General features: G+C 48.2%; 1 protein-coding gene across 17 annotated transcripts in view; it reads left to right on the forward strand.

Annotated features, from left to right (window-relative positions):
* Positions 1 to 23296, forward strand: part of PLPP4 (phospholipid phosphatase 4) — a 542787-nt gene that overhangs the window by 234679 nt on the left and 284812 nt on the right. For 15 of the 17 annotated variants that reach the window (XR_014827038.1, XM_084995727.1, XM_084995734.1 and 12 more), the window contains one exon: positions 20464 to 20572. Coding sequence is in view for 11 of the 17 variants with exons in the window: in XM_084995735.1 (XP_084851861.1) it covers positions 20464 to 20572 (109 nt within the window). In the remaining 6 variants the exon portion in view is untranslated. Of the gene's footprint in view, positions 1 to 12248; positions 14566 to 19656; positions 19783 to 20463; positions 20573 to 23296 lie in introns of those variants that run through there. The other 2 variants (XM_084995736.1, XR_014827039.1) reach the window with 2 other exon arrangements.

A 23296-nucleotide genomic window follows, 5' to 3' on the forward strand; every position in this document is an offset into this window, starting at 1 on the left:
TCTGTGAAATGGGTATAATACTAATAACACTCCATAGGGGTTGTGAGGTTCAAAAAACACATCTGAAGTGTCCAGAACAGTGTATGGTACGTGAATGCCACATGTTATTAATCATATTAGTGTTTTCAATTACTATTAACATGGGGGAGAGAATGGGAGTGGAAGTCTCAGAGCCAGTGTCCAGTGTCAATGGGTGTGTTTTCACTGTTGCTTTTTGGCTTGCTTTGGCCTCTGCCTGGTGGTGGTCAGTGTCCACTCCTTGACCAGACACAAGCGAGTCCTCTCTTGGAGGTGGGAATCGTGAGTTTTCAAGCGAGGGTAGGGCACCAGGAGCAGTCGCTTTGGAGCGAGGGCTCCTCAGGCATTTGTCCCGATTTATCCTGCCCGTCTTGAGGGCAGCCTGCCCAGGGCCATCTCCTGTAGGGGCCCAGGCTCCTTGGACAGAGCTGAGCCCCATGCTCACTGCACGATTCAGAGGGGCTCTGCTGCCTTCTCCTGTGTTTCCATTACATAAAAATTTTCCATGCAAGTAATTGCAGAATGGGGTAACAAGGAGGATAATAGGGGGAGATAATTGTGGATAAATCAGCTTGATTACACTCTTTCCCAAACTTGATTATCCAAATTTGCAGGGCTGTGCAAAATCTCGAAAGCCAATTAAGACCTTCCAATAATGACTGCGGATACTGAGGCAGCCTCTCTCCTCAGTCTAGCGGGCGGGCCCGTAGGTTGAGAATGGCGAGGGTCACTCTTCTGCTTTTGATTTTTCATCTTTCAGAGAGAGCCGAGGGAGTCTGACTGCTATGCTTTTAAACAAAGCAATTGCATGTAGAGGTGGGAGGGTACCCTCTCTTTGGCTGATGGGGCATACAGTGATTTAGACGTACCTTTGGTATTTTGCAAGGGGGCCATTCTGGTGGGCAGTACTGCCAGTTGCTGATTTATTTGACGACACATGGTATCACTTATAAAATAAAAAGTTAGAGGACTTTGGGAAGTCATTTAAGGAGAGAAGCAATAGTTGATTTATTTAGTAGCGGACTGTTAGCCTCCTTTTACCAACACTGCTTGTCCTTTAAACTCAGGCTTGGTCCTTTTTTCTGCTTCGTTGGGGCACAGTTGACATATAACGTTTATGTAAGTTTAAGGTGTACAGGGTGTTGATTTGATACGCTTATATATTGTGACATGATTGGCAGTAGCTAACACCTGCATCATATCACACGATTAATATTTCTGTGTGTGGTGGGAACATTTAAGATCTCTCTTGGCCAGTTTCAAGTATATGATACTGTATCGTTAACGATAATCACTGTGCTGTATATTTGATCCCCAGAACGTATTCATCTTAATAGCCGGACGTTTGTACCCTTTCACCAACATCTCCCCATTTTACCCACCTCCTTGGTCCCTGGTAACCACCACTCTAGTCTCTGTTTCTATGTGTTGACATTTTTTGTTTGTTTGTTTTTAGCTTTTTAGGGCCACACCAGAGCATATGGAAGGTCCCAAGTTAGGGGTCGAATCAGCAACAGCTGCCAGCCTAGGCCACGACCACAGCCACGCTGGATCCGAGCCACGTCTGCGACCTACACCATAGCTCACAGCAACGTCAGATCCTTAACCCGTAGAGCAAGGCCAGGGATTGAACCTGCATCCTCATGGTTACTAGTTGGGTTTGTTACCACTAGTAACAGCACAGCAACGCCAGAGCTCACAGCAACGCCAGAGCTCACAGCTACGCCAGATCCTTAACCCTCTGAGTGAGGCCAGGGACTCATGGATCCTAGCTGGGTTCATTAACCCCTGAGCCACGAAGGGAACTCCTGTGTGTTGACATTTTTTTTTAATCTTTTTAGGGCCACACCACAGCATGTAGATGCTCCCAGGCTAGGGGTCAAATAGGAGCTGGAGCTGCTGCCTTACACCACAGTGCACGGCAATGCCGGATCCTCAACCCACTGAGCGAGGCCAGGGATTGCACCTGCATCCTCATGGACACTAGTCAGATTCACTTCTGCTGAGTCATGACGGGAACTCCTATGTGTTGACATTTTTGATTCCACATGTAAGTGAACTCATATAGCATTTGTAAATGAAATCAGATAGCATCTGTGGTCCCCATCAGGCAGTGGGGACCACACCTGCTCCCAGAGCCAGGCCTGCCCTGACTCCCCGTCTTTCCAGATTGACTTCTCCATCCCTGAATTCTCACTCCCTCTCCTGGACCAAATCTTCAGGTGCTTCCGAGCTGACAGCCCTGGGTTTCCTTTCTGACCAGCAACCAGCCCGAAGCAGCCAGGAGAGGGGAGCACAAACGCCACATGACACAGTTGGGCTGGGGGGAGTCACAACAGGAGTGGGTGGGCAGGACCCTGGACAGGTCTCTGTTCCACCTGCGGGGTGGGGTGGGGTGGCGGTTGGTGCTGCTTCTCAGCTCCCCTGACTCTGGTGCCCTGCAAGGACCTAGGCCCAAGATTGCTCGACCACATTCCTCAACGGAAGCCAGAAATTCAGATTTTGCTGTAAGAGCTCCTGGTTTTCAAGTATTGGCTTCAAATTACACATCTTTAAACAACATTGAGCAGCTGAAACCAAACACAGCCACAGACTGCATCCAGTCCAAGGGCAACCGGCCACCAGCCTCTGACTTAAGATTCCATGTGGCTCAGGATTGGATTTTTGTTGAAACAGCCGGATTTGTTTGTTTAGTCTTGATTCAACAAATATTTTTTTTTTTGTATTGAGCTACAGTTGATTTACAATATTATATTAGTTCAGGGGTACAGTACAGTGATTCAGTAGTTTATAGATTATACTCCATTTACAGTTATTACAAAACAATGGCTCTATTCCTTGTGTCGTGCAATATACCCTGCTAGCTTATTTATTCCATACAAAGTAGTTTGGGCCGCTTCATCCCCTTCCTCTCTCTTCCCCCTCCCTGCCCTTCCCCTTGGTAACCTCTAGTCGTTCTCTTTATCTGTGAGTCTGTTTCTGTTTTGTTGTATACATTCATTTGTTTTATCTTTTAAGATTCCACAAGTGATAACATACAGTATTTGTCTTTATCTGGCTTATTTTACTAAGCTTAATACCCTCTAGGTTCACCTACATTGTTGCAAATGGCAGAATTACATTCTTCTTGATGGCCAAGTAATGTCCCCTTGTATGTGAAATCACATTTTCCTTATCCATTCATCTGTGGATGGACACTTAGGTTGCTTCCATGTCTCGACTGTTGTAAAAATGCTGTTATGAACATTGGGGGTGCATGTATCTTTTCGAGTTAATGCTTTAATTTTCTCTAGATGTATGTCCAGGAGTAGAACTGCTGCGTCATATGGTAGTCTTGTTTTTTTGAGGAAGCGCCATACTGTTTTCCATGGTGACTGCATCAATGTATGATCTTGGCCAGCCGTGTACTAGGGCTCCCTTTTTCCCACATCCTTGCCAGCCTCTGTTATTTGTAGACTTTTTCATGATTGCCATTCTGACAGGTGTGAGGTAATATCTCATTGTAGTTTTGACTTGCGTTTCTCTGATGATTAGCTATGTTGAGCTAATCTTCACATGCCTGTTAGCCATCTGTATATCATCTTTGGAAAAATCTCTATTCAGGTCTTCTGCCCCTTTTGAATTCTTTGAACTGAGTTGTGTGAGGTGTTTGTATATTTTGGATATGAATCCCTTATTGGTCATATTGTTTGCAAATATTTTCTCCCATTCAGTAGGCTGTCTTTTTGTTTTGTTGATGGTTTCCTTTGCTCAACAAATATTTATTGAGCACCTACTACATACCAGGCACTGTTCTAAGCCCTGAGGATATGGCTATGATTAAACATAGGCAAGAATCCCAGGTACCTCTTGGAGCTGGTGTTCTGCTCTGGCCTTTCTGCTCCATGCTGCTGTAGCTTTGCAGCTGTGATGATGACCTGGTATCTCCATCCCCTTCTTAGGAAGATTTCTAGGGAGCAATGCCATCCCAGCTATAGAGCCCAGGCATCCCGATGGGCAGCCGTGGCTTGGTCCTTGACTCAGGAGCTGGCCGTTGTTGAGGCCCTAGACCCAGCATGTCCAAGGTCCGGCCCATGTCCACAGGCACGTGTCTCAATGTGACTCTGTACTGAGGTGTTCAGGGTTGGCGGTGCAGATGGCCACGAAAATGCTTAGTGATGCTCAATGTCAGCAACAAACTTTGGGGGCAAAAATGAGGATTTATTTGCTTAAAAACCACAGGGCTGGCCATTCTTATTCTCAACCCCTAACCTGGGCCCTGCCATCAGTGTCTCATCTCATCACTGCCATCTTCAGCCCTTGGCTTTTTGATCTGTGGCTCTTCCATCTCATGCATCTGCCAGCCCCACTGAAGCCCACTTTAGGACCGCACGGCCTCATCCCTCCCCTGGGAAGAATAGGTCACAGAGAGAAGGTCAGGGTCTTATTTCAGGTCAAGACTTGGCTGATTTCTGCAAAGGACTCAGTAAGAAAGGCTCGATGTGGCCTGTCACCACTGCTAACTGACACCAGGGGACATCCGATGAAGTTGGAAGGGAGAAAAATATCAAAGTCGCATCGCAGGCTCCTGTTTAGGAACAAGTGCTCTCAGGCTGGTGTATTTTAATTAAACTTACAGCTCTGAAGCCTCTTCAGATTAAGTTCTGTCTTTACTGTGTTTCGCCTTGAGTGCTGGGGGTGGGGGGGGGCATTTTTTCTGTCCCAGTCTTCTTCTCAAGTGCTGTATCCTGGGATCTTGTTGTGATCTGGTCTGGAGGTGGATGTGCAGGATGTTCCAGGGTGCTTTAAGCTCTGGCTAAATTCCTAAGGACTCAGGAATCCTTGATTTAATCCAGGAATGAATGGTTCACTGGGCATTGCAGAGTCATAGATTAATTAGAGACTGAGGTCCCTTAGCAAAGAAATATACACTTTTCCCCTCTTTTCCATCTTTTACCAGTTTTTTCTTTGGAGTGGCTTTTGTTTGCCTGTGATTCAGATACAGCACGGTGGTCCCTGCATCAAACATCATTTCTGTTGGGAAGTATGTCTGGCCCAGAGAGTCCGTCCTGGGGGGTTCTGGGTTGTTAGTCCTGCTGGGAGAGGAGGCCTAGCCTGTGCTGGGGTGAGGGTCTGGGCTCTAGGAAGTCCTGGTAGCCATGTTTCCTTGTGTCCCAAGCCCAGCAGCCTGGCTTAGTCATTGGCCACTGCAGGGCTCAGTTCCAAAGGCCCCTCTTTACCCAGCTTATTAGGCACCTCCTTTCCAAGGCAGCATCTGAGCCAGGGAGAGGGTTCCTCATCACCCCAGACCCTGGGGCACCTTTAACCTGAGGGTTTCCAGGTATGTCCAGGTGTGCGGATTTTTTTTTTTTTCTTTTTGGGGCCGCACCTGCAGCATATGGAAGCTCCCAGACTAGGGCTTGGATTGGAGCTGCAGTTGATGCCTATGCCACAGTCACACGGGATCCAAGCTGTTTTTTCCACCTACGTAGGAGCTCATGGCAACACCAGGTCCTTCACTGAGCAAAGCCAGGAATCAACCCCACATCCTCATGGACACTATGTAAGGTTCTTAACCCACTGGGTCATAACGGGAACTCCCGGTATGTGGATTTTTGAAGGCCACTTGTTTTGTGAATGACCTGATGACCTCTTTCCATTACTCTCCTTTCTCCTTTCTGATTTTTTTCATTCCTCTTTCCATTGTCACACTTTACTGAAATCCATTTAAAGCTAATGATACTTTCCAAGTGTATCGGTGTTCCTTTGGCTTTTAGGACATTTAATTTTGTAGTGTCCTCATAGCCAATGAGCAAAACCGTGAGGAAAGAAAATCTTTTCGTTGTGGAGTTTTACAACAGTGTCCACCAGTTGTCAGCACTTTTATTTCATTTGTTTCCCTCCACTGCCCCCCTTCTTCAGTCTTTTTGTGCAGTATATTACGGCAAGTTCCAAATATGGCATTATTTCTCATCTAAATACTTCAAAAAGTTACTTTAACCAATGGACACTGAAAAAATAAGCAAAACCACCCCCGCCCCCACCAGACCGCAAGACTGTTCGTAATACCCAGTAGAATTCACGCTAATTTCGTCGAATCAGGATCCAGATAAGATCCACGCATGGTTACGTGGTGTTCCAATATTTTAGGAACTTTTATTTATTTATTTTTTTAGTTTGGACTTTTTCAGTAATTAGTGTGTCAGTGCCAGTCGTCGAGTGCTTCTTGTGGGCCCTGACAGTGATCCGCAATCCTTACCACACCCCAGCAGGGTGTTCTGCCCAATTTACAGATGCAGAAGGGGATTCAGCAGTTGGCCCCAGGTCGCGAAGCCCTAACTAGGCTTGGTGGCTTGAATTTCTGTGGACCAGAATGTTCTGTTTGCGTGCAGGCAGTGTAAACAGTTTCATTCTTCTGTTGCTTCCTTCCAAAGGGAAGGAGGGCACCCTTGGTAGAAATGTTTGGAAATAATTGCTCTAAATGTTTGGACTTCGGGGTTGATGCATGTGGTTTCTCAGCATTGTGCTTCTGCAGAATAAGCTTCCATTTGTGCCCGTCCTCCATGGCAGGTGTGCCCAGGTGTGCTCTGCTTCTCTGTGAAGCAGAAGTGGTTTTGATTATGCCGTTGCTGTTGGAGGTGATGCCACGAGGAAGGGCACGTCTAAGCAGAGAGCAGCCCGGTCTTCTGCTGAGTCCCTGCTAAGGCCTCCCATTGATTCCTCATCACAGCCCACCAGGGAGGTGGTCAGGTTGTCTCCATTCCCAGAGGAAGCAGCCGGGGCTCAGGGAGGAGAAGTAACTCCCCTGAGGTCGCAGCTGGTTAGTGGGGAGGGCACACAGTGTTGGCTGCCAACATTGTGCCTTACTGGCAACACCACCTTCCATGCTGCTCCCCCCACTCTCAGGGTCCTGCTCGGGGACCACCTGTGCCAATGTTTTATTCTGGAAAATCCCAAATATACAGAAGAGTTGGAAGAGCACAACGATGCTCTGTATACTCCACCTAGAGTAAGCAATTAACATTTTATCCTGTTTGCTGTATCTCTGTATTTATGCTGAGGCTTTATCTCTGTATTTGTACATACATTTTTCTGAGCGATTTGAAAGTAAGTTGCTGACAGAGTGTGATCCTAAATGCCCTCCATGTTTCAGTTACTTCTCCACAAACATTCTTCTCCATTTCGCTGTCATGTCCACGTTGCGGGAAATTGTAATATTTCCTTATTGTCACCTAATATCCAGCCCATCCTTCAAGGTCCGAAACGGAAAAAGTCATCCTCAAAGTTTCTTTTTAATAGTTTCTCTCTCTCTCTCTCTTTTTTAAAGCTATTTTTAAGGCTGCAACCTCGGCATATAGAGGTTCCCAGTGTGCAAAGTGACATCACGTCTTTTCTATCAAAGGAAACCTTGGTGACTCCATTTTGCTCCAGTTTCGGCAGAAACACCCACTGTGAGCCCCTTCCTCTTTCTCTCTTTTCCCAGCAAGAGTTTGTTTCAATGAGCCACCCGGGAAGAATGTGCGCCCTGACCTGACCCATGGGAAGGGGACAGGTGCATCACCTGCGTTCGGGATCAATAGGGGAGGGTCCTTTGTCAGGTGCGGGTGCTTTTTGGAGGACCTGCGCCCTTCTGCAAAAGTAGAGCCCTGTCGAGATTTCTCCTTGTCCACGTGTCTCACTTTCGGACACGGACGACCCGGGCGTTATGAGCGTTATGTTCATTTCCAACACTGGTCTAGGGGTCCAGTCGGAGCTACAGCTGCCGGCCCACATCACAGCCACAGCAATGCAGGATCTGAGCTGCGTCTGTGACCCTACAGCTCAGGGCAATGCCAGATTCTTAACCCACTGAACAAAGGCCAGGGATCGAACCTGCAACCTCATGGTTCTTAGTCAGATTCGTTTCCGATGAACCACAATGGGAACTCCCTTTAATGGTTTCTTTTTAAAAGCTTCTTTCTTTTTTTTGACCAAAGATTCAGTCAGAACACATGATTACATTTGGTTGTTTTATCTCTTTAGATTTTTGTAATCTGGAACATTCCTGCCCACTGTTCCTTTGGGAGTCCAAAGTCCTAATCAGGTTCAGAGTTCGTGTGTTTGGGAAGATGCTTCATGGGGACCCTGTGCCCTCCATGTAGCCTGTGTCAGGCATCCAAGAGGGGTCTGTGGTCCCGGCTTTGGGGACCTCAGGTAGGGCATGCAGGTGCATGTCGTTTTTCTAAATGCAAAGGAAGAGTTGGTGTGAGCATCTCTGAGTCCATAGCTTTGCTTTATCCATGCAGCCTGTCTGGTCCTCTCCCCTCCTTTATGAGCCGCGGACATGGAGACTCAGGCTTGGAGGACATCTCCAGGCTTGGCCCCCATGTTGCCACTGTCCCACCATTCTCCCTGTCAGATTTAGGAGGGCACAGCCCCTTTGGCGAGAAAAGAATTCCTGCCCTGGAGTTCGGGGGGTCCTGACTGTACGTGACAGCCACCCCTGGACAGATGAGGCTGAAAGCAGTTTGTGAGTAACACACTCCCAGCCCAGAGGAGGAAGACGCCGCATGCCACCCAGGCCACACAGGAGCGCAGTGAGCAACCAGGGCTGATGGGAGGCAGGCTTTCTAGCATCAAAGGGATGGGATGCTCCCTGGTTCCTGCGGGAGGATGTGACTGGCTTGTGAGAATAATCCCACGGGCTGGCAGGGGACTGAAGCCTGCTGCTCGAGGATAAGCAGGTGCCGTATCTGGTCCTCTTGATAAGGAGGGTCGTTTGTGTAAGGGAACAGGGCTGGGGGGACTTCAAATGGTTAGGCCATTTGAAGCTTTTGTGGTTTCAGATGTCAAGAGGGGGCATAACATGGGGCCTTAATTTGAGGCTTTTCTCTGGGGTTCAACATCACACCCGCAGTATGTTTTCTATATGCAGGCACCTCGCCTCCCAAACCCCCTTCATCTTATTCACTCCGTTACCTGTCACACCAACCCTCGCAGGTAGGAGCTGTTATCAGCACCCCTTTATAGATGAGGAAACCAAGGCCCAGGAGGTGACGTCCCTTGACCAAGGTCCCAGAGCTGGAAGGGGTGGTGGGAGAGCTAACCCAGAGTCTGCTCTCCAGAGTCTGTGTCCATGCAGTGCAAGAGGCTGCGAGATTTAGAGTGAAGACGGGAGGATGTGGGTGTGAATCCGGGCTCTTCCTCAGGTGGTTCTTACTCACTTGCTAATCCCCAGCGAGGCTTATGGCAGAGCAAGAGGGACCATCCCCAAGAGCCGGTCCTTGCCTGGTCCTTGGCTGGTCTCCTGGATGTAATTCTTTTCCACCAGGTGAGGGGCAGGCAGCTTTAAGTCAACTGCTGCGAGGCACCTGCTTCTCCAAAATGATAGGGAGGCGGGAGGAGGTGGGAGCAGCTTCCTGGGGGCTTCATTTCTCTTTCCAGCTCCTTCCCAGTGTGTCATTCTTTCCATCTCTCCTTCGCAACAGCGAACTGCTCTCTGCAAGAATCTGATCTCCGTTGTTCACACTGCGTGAGAATTGAGGTCGACACATTGTGTTTCCCCAAAGGAAGGAAATTGTATTTCTAATTGTGGGAAAGCTTATCTCTTGTTAAAGTAATTGCAGATGCCATCACACTGGTGGGAGATCTATGTGTTTGCATGTTCCTCGACCTCCAATTCTAGGGTCTGTGCTAAGGAGGACATGGAACAGTGGACATTCTGTGGCCCAGAGACCTGTGCAGACTTGGGCAAGACATCCTATGTCTTATGGCCTCGGTGTCCTCATCTCTAAAATGGGAACAACGGTAATTTCTACCTCTTTTTTTTTTTTTTGACAGAATGCATGATTTCAGTTCTTTTTATTTTTTTAAATTGAAGCATAGATGCTTTACAATGTTGTGTTAGTTTCAGTGCTACAGCAAAATGATTCTGTTATATACACACACACACATATATATTATTTTCAGATTCTTCTCCATTATAGGTTATTACAAGATATGGAATACAGTTCCACCTCATAGGCTTCTTATGAAGATTAAATGAAGCAGTGTTGGAAAGCGGCAAACACAGGGCTTGGTACAAGATGCTTCCAACATGATAACTCGTTATCCTTATTCTAATGGTTACTTCTGTGTTTGCGGGTGGCCAACCTCCCTGACCCACAGTCTAGCCTGTCCAGAGGCAGGCCGCTGGTTTACTGGCTCCCAGAGAGAATCCATCAATATGTTCTCTCAATGACTTGTCCCCAGGACTAATGGAAAATCCAATACGCCTCCTCCTGCCAGGAGCGGAGCTGCCTGCCTGTTCTGCTGACCGCATCCGATGCCCATTTGTGAGCACTTTCCCTCCTGCCTGGGAGAGGCCCACTAGAGGGGGGAAGTCAATTGTGCAATTAAGAAACATGCTTTGCTGTTTGCTCTCACCTGGAAAGTTCTATCATGGGTCTCATTTGTGCCTCCTTGCGGAGTTCAGAAGTGACTTTCAGGGCCATTGTTTGCTCGTAGAATAGCCAAAAGATGTGGTAGTGGTTGACATTTATCTGTCCTGTCCCATCTCCTTTCCCCAACAAGCAACTTCACTGGCCCCGGGTGGGGTGTGAAGGGGGAGAGGAAGGCTTCTTAGCCTCAGTCTTCATGTCGTCAGCATCACTTGTCCACATTTGTAAGGACACCAGCCACCCTTGATTGGGCCCCTTTTTGTCCGGGTTCTTGACCAGATCCTAAGATTTGTTACTGCTAATGACAGCAGGATTATTACTGCCCTGGGAGGGACAGCCACCCTCAGGGGCCAGGAGGGACATCTGAAATCTTAGGGTAAGTGGCTTTTTTTCAAGTCACCCAGTTGGCAAATGTCAAATCAGAGATCTGAACCACGCTTAAATGTCTGATTAAGTTTATATTTCCGTGTGTGTGTGTGTGTATGTGTGTGTATATTTGTGTAATGGCTGCACCTGCAGCATATGGAGGTTCTCAGGCTAGGGGTTGAGTCGGAGCTGCAGCTGCCGGCCTTCACCACAGCCACAACGATGTGGGATCTGAGCCACATCTGCAACCTCCGCTGCAGCTTGTGGCAACCCCAGATCCTTAACCCACTGCACGAGGCCAGGGATTGAACCCGCATCCTCACAGACATATGTCGGGTTCTTAACCTGCTGAGCTGCAATGGGAACTCCTTTCCATATAATCTTAAGTTATTTTTGGTTGGGAGAAAGCTGCAGAAATCTGAGTCTAGTATGTCACTGAAATGTTAACCTGTCTTGCAAAAAGCATATTATCAAGGTACATGAGTTAAAGGTCACTGACAAATCTCTGGAATCTTTTAGAGGATGATGGGAAGATTCTGGGCCTTGAGAACTTCACCTTGAGTCAGAAGAGGCCCAAGGGACAGTGACGTCACAGTCCCTTGTTCCAGAACTTTCTATTCCTGATAGTGTGATGTCAAGATTGACCTTTCCTGCATGGGAAAGTATTCCGAAAGAGAATGGATGTGTGTCTATGTAGGAATCCCTTTGTGGCAGAGGAGAAATTATCACAACATTGTAAATCAACTGTACTTCAATAAAACTTAGAAAAAATTGACCAGTCCTCTGGGTCCCCAGCTTTGGGCTGAATCGCTTGCCACATTCACAATGTGGACAGTGTAGATACACCCCCTGGCACATGCCTAGATGGCCATGGTCTCCACAGGTAGCTCCAGGTTGGAGGCCATCTCATGTGTCCGACTAGTGAGGCACCCCAAAGGAGAGTGGAGTGGCGAGCCCCCGTGTAGTCCGAGTGCTGACTTACAACTAAAGGCCTTGACGTCTCAGTCCCCAGTCAGTTGGCACTTAGCCTCCTTTACTGTAATCCTCACAGGAGTATGTGGTTTATACACCAGGGTTCATAGGACAATACCTGGTATATCACAGGCACTGAGTAAATGTTTGTTGAATGAATAAACAATAGGCAAAGGGACACTGTTCCTTACTGCACTCCTTCCTATGTAAGCAGATAGGCTCTTAGGCTGCGTGAGGTCATGCTGAGCTATGCAAACAGAACTAGCCCTCAGGAGAGTGTGTGTGTACATGTGTGTGTGAGTGTGATGTGTACCAGTCACCACTCTAAATGCTAACCTAGCTGGCTCTGGTTTGGGGATCCTCCAAGGGGCAAGGTATTGATTTTATTTGATGCCAGGCTGGGCCTGAAGAGCCCCCCCCCCCCCCCGCCCATGGGGCAGTCTGTGCCACTGGAATTGCATCCTCTGCTCCTGGGTGAAGGTTCGGATGACCAAAGAAGGGACAGACCGTGTGTTCGTAAATTTGCGTGAAGGAGTGACCAGCCGCCTACTGGAGGGAAAAGGGAAATCCTAAGATGTTTTTCTCTGCTTGACTTTGGCTTCGCTTCTCCTTTAGCTTTTCTACCTGCTTTTCACTCCATGTTTCAGATCACCTTCTGCCTCTTTGCTATTTCAGATGCTTTTGGTGGATTCTCCTTATATTTTAAAAATTGCTTGCTTTTGCTAGCGTTCTGCTCACTTAAGTTCTGACTTGGGGTGTGTGTGTGTGTGTGTGTGTGTGTGTGAAATGTAGGTAAGAATCTGGTCTACAGAGGATTAAGGGTCTCTACTACGCATGAACTGCTCATGAATTAAAGAGAATTTCTCAATATTAAGTTATGAGAATGTCTGAGTTTTCATAGTGTATGTTTTCCAAACTCTTCAAACTGTATCATCAGAAAATCAAGAAGAAAACAAGTAACACTGTTCCAGCTTTGCCAGGGAGAAATTAAGTTAGATTAAAACCATTGTCCAATTCAGGGAGTTCCCATCTTGGCGCAGTGGAAACAAATCAGACTAGGAACTATGAGGTTGTGGGTTCAATCCCTGGCCTCACTCAGTGGGTTAAGGATCTGGCATTGCCGTGAGCTGTGGTATAGGTCACAGACATGGCTCAGATCTGGCATTGCTGTGGCTCTGGTATAGGCCAGCAGCTACAGCTCCAATTAGACCCCTAGCCTGGGAACCTCCATATGCTGCGCATGCGGCCCTAAAAAGACAAAAGAGAAAACAAAACAAAAAAACCATTGTCCAATTCAAACAGCAAAGAAATAGAAGGAGCATGTCTTAGATCAAAATCTCACCGCAAGTTACATGACTTTGGACGGTTACCATTTTCATGAAAGAAAATTATCTGTTTCCTTTAGTAGTAACTTCATGCTTTTCACATCAAAACAGGTTGACCTATGCAGTTTAGATATTTTAGTTTTGAATCCCTGTTAAGTGCGGTGATGTTACCGACAATAGTTTAGATTCAGTGAATCCTGGAGTTCCCGTCGTGGCTCAGCAATAATGAACCCAACTGGTGTCCATGAGGATTTGGGTTCAATCCCTGGCCTTGCTCAAAGGGCTAAGGATTCAGTGTTGCCATGAATTGTGGTGTAGGTCAAAGACATGGCTTGGATGTGGTGTTGCTGTAGGCTGGCAGCTACGTCTCCTGGGACCTTCCACGTGGCGTGGGTGTGGTCTCAAAAAAAAAAAAAAAGAGTCTGTGAATGAACGCATTTTGAATGCATCTGATGGAGGCAGAAGTCATTTCATTTGAGGCCGGACTGGCCCTGGCTGCGGAATAGAATTTATCAATGGCAGTGGAGAAAGCACTGCTTTCACATCTTTGCGTTCTCTTGAAGTAGGATTTTTTCTTTGAAACGATGAGTACATCCTTTCTGATCTGTTTTATTTTCACGTCTCTTTCTCACATAGTGCCGTTCCTTTCCTTTCCTTTTGGTCACCAAGCCTGACGAAGTCTCCACCACTTCTAAGCCGATCATGAGATGGAATGGATAACTGGGGGCAGTCAGCCACATAATTGGCATAGCGATCGTGACACCAAATCTCCTTTATTTTTTTTGTCTTTTTGCTATTTCTTGGGCCGCTCCCGCAGCATATGGAGGTTCCCAGGCTAGGGGTCGAATCGGAGCTGTAGCCGCCGGCCTATGCCAGAGCCACAGCAATGCAGGATCCGAGCCACGTCTGCGACCTACACCACAGCTCACGGCAACGCCGGATCGTTAACCCACTGAGCAAGGCCAGGGAGCGAACCCGCAACCTCATGGTTCCTAGTTGGATTCGTTAACCACTGCGCCATGACGGGACCTCCTAAAATCTCCTTTTCTTTACACGTCTCTGCAATGATGGGGAAATGCCACTCACCGTGAGGACAGTTTTGATTTTCAGCCTTGGAGCATGAGGAGCTCTGTATTGGTGGATCTGTCGGACCTTTTCTGGGCATCGAGATGTTCTTCTCTGCATTGTATTTATTGGAAATAAAAGGAAGCTAAATGGTTTTACGCACTTGCTAGTGGTCAAACAGTTGCTACACTTTCTTCAGCCTTTTCTTGAAAACTCAAGGACATTGGTCTTTATACTGGTGCTTATCCTGGGATATGCTGATGATGCTGGCAGGAGTTGTTACAACCAGTGGGGCTATTTTCTTCTATGGCAGAGAGCATCCGATCATTGTGCTTTTGAGTTGTCATTTTTATTTTTCATCTTTTGTTCTGCCTCTCCTGTGACACACGTGGTGCTGGGGATACCTGTTGGAGCTTTGCAAGGTAAGCGACCCCCGTGGCTTTGCACCACGGAGAGGTTTGGTCCACAGATGAGCAGCTTTGCTGCTGCCCCCTCTCTTTCCATCCCCCATCGTGCATAGGAAGGTCCTCTTGACCCTCCAGGGAAGGCAGGTCTCCACCCAGAGGCCAAAGCCTCAATGTAGAATTTAACAGCATGCCTAGGTTTTCATTGTATTTATTATAATGTTTACCAGCTGTTTATAGAGGGAATGGTGATTTCATAGTCCAGCAGTGGCATGACGTTTCTGCTAAACTAAACACCTTTTGGTAAATGAAGTCTGAAGAAAAGTCATAGTGCAGGTGGAGGGAGAGTCAGGCCACCTTGGTTCTTCAGTGGCCGCAGTTGGGAAGAACTGGTTTCCCACAACCTCCCCCTGCCACTCCCAAGTGCGCTGTGTCTCTAACTTAGTGCTCTCTCTCACCAATCTTGTTAAAAATGAATCATCTAGAAGTTCCCATTGTGGCTCAGCAGTTAACGATCCTGCCTCGCATCCATGAGGATGTGGGTTCAATCCCTGGCCTCACTTAGTGGGTTAAGGATCCGGCATTGCTGTGAGCTGTAGTGTAGATTGCACACACAGCTCGGATTCCACATTGCTGTGGCTGTGGTGTAAGCTGGCAGCTACAGCTCAGATTCGACCCCTAGCCTGGGAACCTCCAAATGCCAGGATGTGGCCCTAAAAAAGAAAAAAAAATCATCTGATTTAGTGTATCTGGACTGGGGCCCAAGAGTCTGCATTTTTAACAAGCTCCCTCCTGGGTGATGCTGATGGTTTGGCCTCTTGTGGCTCCAGGTTTGGTCCACAGCTGAGCAGCTTCAGCATCACTGAGAGGCTTGCTGGAGAGGCTAGTCCTCGTTCCTGTCCCTGGACCTGATGTATCTGCAGTCACAAGACCCCCAAGTGGGTTCTGGGCACATTAACACTTGGAAGCCCTGATCGTGCATGCTGCTAGGGCACCCTCAGTGTATAGTGAGCCCTGCTGAGCTGGCAGCTGGTGCCCTGTCTCAACTTACCTAGAAGCAGGTATCCATTTAGTGGTTTGCAAACCACTTTACAAAGAGCTCGTGGAAGGATGTTTCAAGGCCTGGCATGCCCTCTCTTTCATGCTTCCAGAGCTTTCCATTCCACCACATGCCCACCTCTGCTCCCGTTTGCATTTTGAGACTCATGTCCTCTGCATAGCTGCCTTGCTGTCTGGATTCTGAGAGGCAGGCGCCGGTGGCAGGTGCATGGCTGGAGAAGGGACATCTATCTTCTTGGTGCTGCTGCTCCCAGAGGATGTCATTTGCCTGACAGATGTGTTCAGGCTGCAGCCACTCCAGGTGGGGTGAGGAACTCTGCAAAGGGCTGGGCGCACGAGACTTTCAAACACTGCCGTGAGGATAGTAACTCCTGGGAAATAAAGTGGGCGAGGAAGCACAGGGCTCAGTGGTGGGCCAGGGAGGAACTGGGGATCCTGGTTCTGGGGTCTGCGAGTGTGGGGGCTGCAGGACCATCATAGTGATGACAGCCGGTGGGCAGCAGATTGTATTTGAAAGGAGGCTGCCGCCCCATCTCTCACCTCCCCTGCTTTTCCGCAACGGGGCTTTGCCACATCCCCGCCGAGAAGTGGGGTCAGTTCCCTTCTCCTGACTCTGGGCTGACTTGGTGACTGATAACCCAGTGACATCACAAGACTTCTGAGGCTGGGTCAGAAAAGCCACTCAACTTCCACCTGGTTCTCTGGGGACCCCCATGGTGGAGGAAGCCAGCAGCCATGAAGAATTCTGACCTTGCTGAGACTGCAGTGCTGGAGAGATACGTGAGGTGCTCAGGTGGCAGCTCCAGCCAGGCACCCATGGCGGCCACTCGAGCAGCCACCCTGATGTCCAGCCTCGTCAAGCCTTCAGGGGACACAGCCCCAGCTGATGACTGCCTGCTGTGACCACACGAGAGATTCTGAGTGAGCTCTGCCTAGCTGGACCCTTCTCAATTTCCTGATCAAAACAAAATGAATGATGGGCTTAAGACTCTATGTTTGGGAGCAGTTTGTTATGTAGTCATAGCAACTGGAGTATTCCGAAAGGTTTGGTTTTCAAAAGTAGGTCATTCATATCTTACAAACACCTTTCAAACCAAATTTGTTTTACTTAGTTGTGTTTAAAATGTTTAAAAAACACCCAGGAGCAGTGAGTAGGTCATCCCCAAAATTAAAAAAAAAAAAAAAAAAAAGTCTGAAAACTGTCTAGTAAAACTTGCAGGAGGCCAAATGATAAGGGTGATGAAGTACTAAGTTTCTGTTCATTCTTTGTTAAATATTTTATATTCTTTCATTTAATTTTTATTCCCACTCTATAAGGTGTGCCCATTTTACAGATGGGCCGATTGAGGCTCTGAGATATTAAGATATTAAGAAACTCACTAATCACAGCTGGAGCTGGGATTATGAACCCCAATGGGCCTGACACCAGAGTCTGTCCTGCAGCAGACAGGAGGATTGTTAAGGTGGAGACTTCAATCTCCAGGTCTCCTCTCCTTGGGGACAAGGGTTCAGGACCCTGAAGAATCATCTGGTTTAGTGCTGGGCCCTTCAGGATCACCTGGGGGATGTTTTAAAATCCACCTGCCAGGCCCTGCCCACACCAAAACCGTAGGTCTGGGGTGGGGTGTCTCCAGATGCTTCCAAACCACCTCCGTTTGTCATCTCTGACCTAGTCCAACCTCCCACGTGGCAGGTGAGGACACCGAGGCCCAGTGAGGAGAAGTGACTTGTTTCGAGACCCTAGAGCAGCTTCATGGCAGAGCTGGGGCAAGAGCAGTTTTCTTGGCACCCAGACAGCAGTCTCCCCTGTGCCTCATTTGGAGGCGGCTTGGAGGGCTTAGCAGAAGTTAGCTTGCCCATCAGGGAGGGATCTCAGTGCCCTTTTACAATAAGATGCTGCAGTAGAAATGTTCTGGGTTCAGGAATGGTGAAGAGTTGGCTCATTAAGTCGTGCAACAAACATTTTACAAGCAACCCTCACGTGCTAGGTGTGAGGGCCCCACGCAATGTTGAGAACAGTCTGGGGCTGGCGTCAAATTTTTTTTTCTTGAAATTGTCATAAGGGACAGCATTTGAGGACTTAAAATCTCAGTTGAGGGAGGAGGGAAGGGGGGGTAACAGGAAAGGAGAGAGACAGAGGGAGCAACATGAATAGAGACAGGTTGACTTTCAGGTCTCTTTTAGACAGAGGGTAGATTTCAGTGGGAGGCTGATCTGAGGACATTTTCTGTGGAAGCTGTTCCCAGTCCTGAACAGACATCAGATTCTGCAGTCACCGGAGGCCTGTCCTGCTGGGCTCTGAGGACACAACCCTGGAGGGGCCCCCACCCTCTACACCCTCCCACTGTAGCTGGACCTGCAAACAGATTGTGACCATACAGAGGCCCAAGTCGAGGCTAGAAACCGGGGCAGTGAGACCCTTAATTCTGTCTGGGGGCTGGGATGGTTTAGGCTGACCCTCCATCGAGGTTTGTCCTAAGACTGCGGGGTTTCCTGGGACGCAGGGCTTTCGGTGCTAAAACCAGCTGAGTCCTGGGCAAACTGGGACCTTTGGTCACCTGGATGAGATGAGAGCTGACCTCAAGGCCCCTCCCCCAGTTCCCCTCCTCATCTTGGCCATGGTACCCCTCTTCCTCGACGCCCAAGCCGGGGCCCTTGGAATCCGTTTTGACCCCTCCCCACCTCCTGCGTGCCTGTTCTTTGTTCTGCCCTTGTAGCTGTACCCGGCCTCTGTACACGGACACCAGTTAAGTCTGGGAGACAGAGTTTTGGGGGAAACAGAAAGAACAGTTTTATTGGAGTTCCTGTTTTGGCTCAGTGGGTTAAGAACCCAATTAGTATCCATGAAGATGTGGGTTCGACCCTTGGCCTCGCTTCGTGGGTTAAGGATCTGGCATTGCCATGAGCTGCAGTGTAGGTTGCAGACACTGCTCGGATCCTGCATTGCTGTGGCTGTGGTGTAGGCCGGTGGCTACAGCTCCGATTCAACCCTTAGCCTGGGAACTTCCATATGCCTCAGGTGTGGCCCTAAAAAGGAAAAAAAAAAATACCTTTATTGCTTTGGCAGGCAAAGGAGACCACAGCATGCTAACACACTCCAAACTGTGTCCTCCCTGGAGAGGGGATGGCAAGGGGTTTTGAAGGTTTAGCTTGAAAAAGGGGGGGGGGCTGTTGATAAGGCTTAGGGTGCCTGGATTCTTCTCCCTCCATAGATCATTTCCCAGTCCTCAAGGCTGGAGGCAGGTGGTCCAGGGATGGTTTCTGGTGGTCTTTGCAGCTTGGGACCTTCTCTCTGCAGGGAAGACAGCTCACAAAAAGGAAGGGGTGTTAGGGGGTGTTTCAAAGGGAAAGAAAACGGCCAGGTTCAATATAACTCTAACTACAAAGTAACCATTAGTAAGAGAAAGCAATTAAATGAGGAAGAAATCATGTGTGGAAAGTCAGAGTAAGTTAGTGGCCAAGGCAGGGATGCCCTCATGGAGACTGTTTTAACTTGTTTTTAGTTGTAGCAATGTTTCTAAATCATTAACTCTCGGAGTCAGCCTTTTGAGAGGGAGGGGAGGCCTGGGAGGCTAAAGGAAAAAGCTGTTTACTTTAAAACACACGGCCCAGACACAGTTTAGAATAGGTTTACAAGGAGATCCTGCTGAATAGCATTGAGAACTATGTCTAGATACTCATGTTGCAACAGAAGAAAGGGTGGGGGAAAAAACTGTAATTGCAATGTATACATCTAAGGATAAACTGACCCCCTTGCTGTACAGTGGGAAAATAAAATAAAATAAAATAAAATAAAACACACGGCTCAGGGGCTTGTCCACAGTTTCACCCTTTCGTCTCCCTGCGGGCGTTGGTCGCAGGGCCAGCTGTCGCACCTTCCTCACTGTCTCTGCCTTCCCTGCCCTGTTCTCCAATTCCTCGTCCTCACCACCATCTCGAATTGAAGCTTTCCTTCCATGCACCTCTGCGGAATTCCTCATTGGTTCAAAAGCCAAGCTCCTTAGCCTGGTGCCCAACCCCCAAGTCACCCGGCCCCTGTGTTCTTTCCAGCCACATCCCCAGCCATGCTGAGCTGAAGTCACCAGGTGGAGAGCTGGACGGTGGCCGGATGGCCGAGAGCTGAGCAACCGAACGGTCCCTGCAGTCTGTCTGCTCTTCCCCCGGCTGTTTCCCTTGGTGGTGATTCTTTTCATCCTCCGGGGTGTCATGGGTCCCCAGAGTGTGAGAGGGGCCGGCGGGTGGAGGCGGAGGCTTAGAGCCATTTGGTTTCTTGGCAAAAGCCCCGAAGGCACCTTATCGCCCTCTTTCCTTCCTTCTTTCCTTTCTGCCTTTCCCTCCTGTCCCAACCTTCTGTCTTCTGGAAGCGTCTCTTTCTCACTCTGCCCCCTGGCGGTGGCGAAGGTGGCAGGGCAGCGTCGGGGGCAACACAAAGGGATGAGCGCTGTGGTTCTTGCTCTCACCCTGCCCGCCGCTCCCTCTGCTCCAGCTCAAGTCCATTTCCTTCCCGAGACTGTGCTGCTGGCCTTGCCTTGCCCAGTCCGAGCCATCATTCTGGACTTCAACTCTCAGTTCGCCTGGGAGCCCCAAGTTCTTAGGGTCTCCCTATGCCAGCCCCCCAGCTGTTCACGTAAGCCCAGAATTGGTTCTAGAGGGCAGGTGGCCACAGAAGGTTCTAGAGTCTCAGTCATTCTTCCCCTCTTTCCCTGGTTGGAACTGGCCGACAACCATCCGCCGGGCAGCCAGGCAGCCAGGCCTCCCCTCCCCTTCCCCAGAGGGTGGAACAGTTCCCCAGAGCGCGTGCTGGATCCACTTTCTCCAGGGCTCAGCCCTCATGCCTCTTTCTTTGTTGTGTTTCAGTTTCACAGAGTTTTTGGATCCATTCCAGCGAGTCATCCAGCCGGAAGAGATCTGGCTCTATAAAAACCCTTTGGTGCAGTCAGACAACATACCTACCCGCCTCATGTTTGTAAGTACCCTGATTTCATGGCTAGTTTGACCACTCTCTCAAGTCGGAAGCAAATGGGTTTTCATTGCTGCTTTTCCAACCCTGGGCTGATGAGGGTGAGCAGCCCCCCAAAACAGAGCGGCCCTTCAGATTAAAATTCAGTTCCAGATCAAGATGGGTGTCGCTTGGTCACGTGAGAAGTCATCGCCTGACACGTTGGAAAAGAAGGGACCTGCTTGGCTGAGCTCTGCCAAGGAGTTTCCAAATACTTAGAGTAAAATAAGCAATGGGTGAACAGACTTTCCTGCCCAATCTGCTTTTAAAATCAGCCTCGACTTAACCCAGCTTAGGCACCATAGATGGTTGTGTCAACCACTTCTTTGGGTTTTGATGGTTGGGTTGACCAATGACGAGGCCACTGTGTGTGACTCAACTTTTAGATGGAGTCTCTGCTCCTGGGTAAATGGGGGACCGCCCAAATAGCTAGTGGATATACTGGGACCGTTTTTACCTTTTGACTTTGCTCCATGACAATTACAGCCTTTTATACTTCACCTTCTGCGTGCTGAGCCCTTCGATGAGAGCTTAAGAAAAGATGCGCTTAAGAAAAGATGCTCTCATTTAGTCCTACCCGATAGCCTAGTGAGGAGGATGTCTCTTTGCCCAGATTTTGCAGGGGCAGAACTGCATTCCAGAGAGGTGAAGGGACTTGCCCAAAGCCACACAGCTAGGGAGCCACAGAGCCAGGATTCACATTGACGCAGCCAGGCCTGGGCCCCCCTCTCAGCCAGGAGGTTGCTCTGTAGTCAGGAGCTGAGTGTCCAGGACGCCTTGCTGATGCTCACTGACTCCTAGAGAACTGCCACCAGGCCTTCCTGTAGCAGAAAAAAGGTTGAAGCTCTCTCTCATTACAGAACAATAATACAGATTTTTTTTTTTTTGTCTTTATAGGGCCTTACTTGCAGCATATGGAATTTCCCAGGCTAGGGGTCAAATCTGAGCTATAGCTGCCAGCCACAGCTCCAGCAACGTGGAATCCCAGCCACATCTGGGACTTAACACCACAGCTCATGGCAACCCCAGGTCCTTAAGCCACTGAGCAAGGCCAGGGATTGAACCGGCATCCTCATGGATACTAGTCGGGTTCGTGTCCTCTGAGCCATGGCAGGAACTCCAATGATGTAGTTTCTGGGTGTGGGCAACCTTGTGGCTCCAAGTGTCTTCCTATTGACCAGACATTGTGTCTCCTGCCTCTGGGAGCTGAAGTGACGGGGTCCAGAGCTTTCATAGAGCATGTACAGAATATTTTTGCATTTTGAAAGAAACCCCTCTGATCTTGCGGAGTAAATCTTGTTCATCGGTGATGATGGGAAAGATTGTTGTGTCTGCAAACATCCCAAAGGGCCCAGAAAACTACATGTGCATTAATGTATTATTTTAATTGCTTTTGAGTAATTATTTTTCTGCCGGGAAGTGAACTGGATTTTTGTAAATATCGGGGAAATTACAAAATGTGGCATTTCTTTGTTTTGTCTTTTTAGGGGTGCACCCTTGGCATATGGAAGTTCCCAGGCTAGGGGTCAAATCAGAGCTTTAGTCACTGGCCTACACCACAGCCATAGCAATGCTGGATCCGAGCCATGTCTGTGACCTGCACCACAGCTCATGGCAATGGCAGATCCTTAACCCACTGAGTGAGGCCAGGGCTCAAACCCATGTCCTCTTGGATGCTAGTTGGGTTCATTAACCACTGAGCCACGATGGGAACTCCAGGGCATGTCTTACTTGAGCATTTAATACTCAGTTTGAGTCTGAAAATTAGGTTTTTAAAATTTTTTTTCCCACTTCTGCTCTAACTCAAATCTTCCATAAACCCTAGGAATAAAGTAACTAATGTGTTTCTAACTAGTTCACTCCATGGTTTTAACAGGGGGAGCATCTCTTTATCACTTATGCCCATTCTTCAAAGATTTCACATTTCATGTGCCGTGAGACACAATTTAGAGATGAATGTTCATGTAGGGTGTTGTGAGAAACTTGTGGCTGTGTCCTAGATTTATGAACAATGGATTGTTTGGAAGTCTAGATACAAATGCCACAAATATTCTGGCTGCAGACACAAACAGGATGGAGCACATTTGCATGTTGGCAGTGGAGGGAAGGAGGCAGCAAAGGAGTTATTCAGGGCTGTGATTCTCAGAGAATAGAAGGGTATTCAGCCCCAAACACTGATTCATACCCTCTAATCTCCTAATGAAATAAGTTCAACCTTTGGTTTTGTTAATAGTAGTTGATGAATTTCATTCATTGGGTCACAAGATTTAGTGCGATTCCACAACGACACAAGGCAAGCAGTGGATACGTTTAGAATACGCGGAACACGAGATGAAAAATGCTTTGTCACCACATAAATTAGATTTGTTCTCCTGAGTTTTATTAAGAGTTTAATACAAGGTATCATTTGTCTGCATTTGACCCTTTCAAACCTTCTGGTGTTTAGAGCAGAATCTATAATTACAATATATTTTCACTGTTTTTAACAAATAGCTTGATTTCCTTAGAAAGCTCAAATTTCCTTTTTTAATGCATAAACTCAGTCCTGGGGTCTCCTCTCTCTGGGTTGGGATATTTGAATCTAAAGGCAAACTTGGTAACTTTCTAACCCAAATCTTGGTAACTTGTTTGAAGGCAGCTTCTTTTAACCCAGATGTTTCTTTATCTGGGAAATTAGTGTTTCTGGAGCTG

This window comes from Sus scrofa, chromosome 14 (assembly GCF_054392235.1).
Source record: "Sus scrofa isolate SSC_HxYL_T2T_F1_AM1 chromosome 14, Sscrofa_HxYL_maternal_Yorkshire_Landrace_v2.0, whole genome shotgun sequence".
Lineage (NCBI taxonomy): Eukaryota > Metazoa > Chordata > Mammalia > Artiodactyla > Suidae > Sus > Sus scrofa.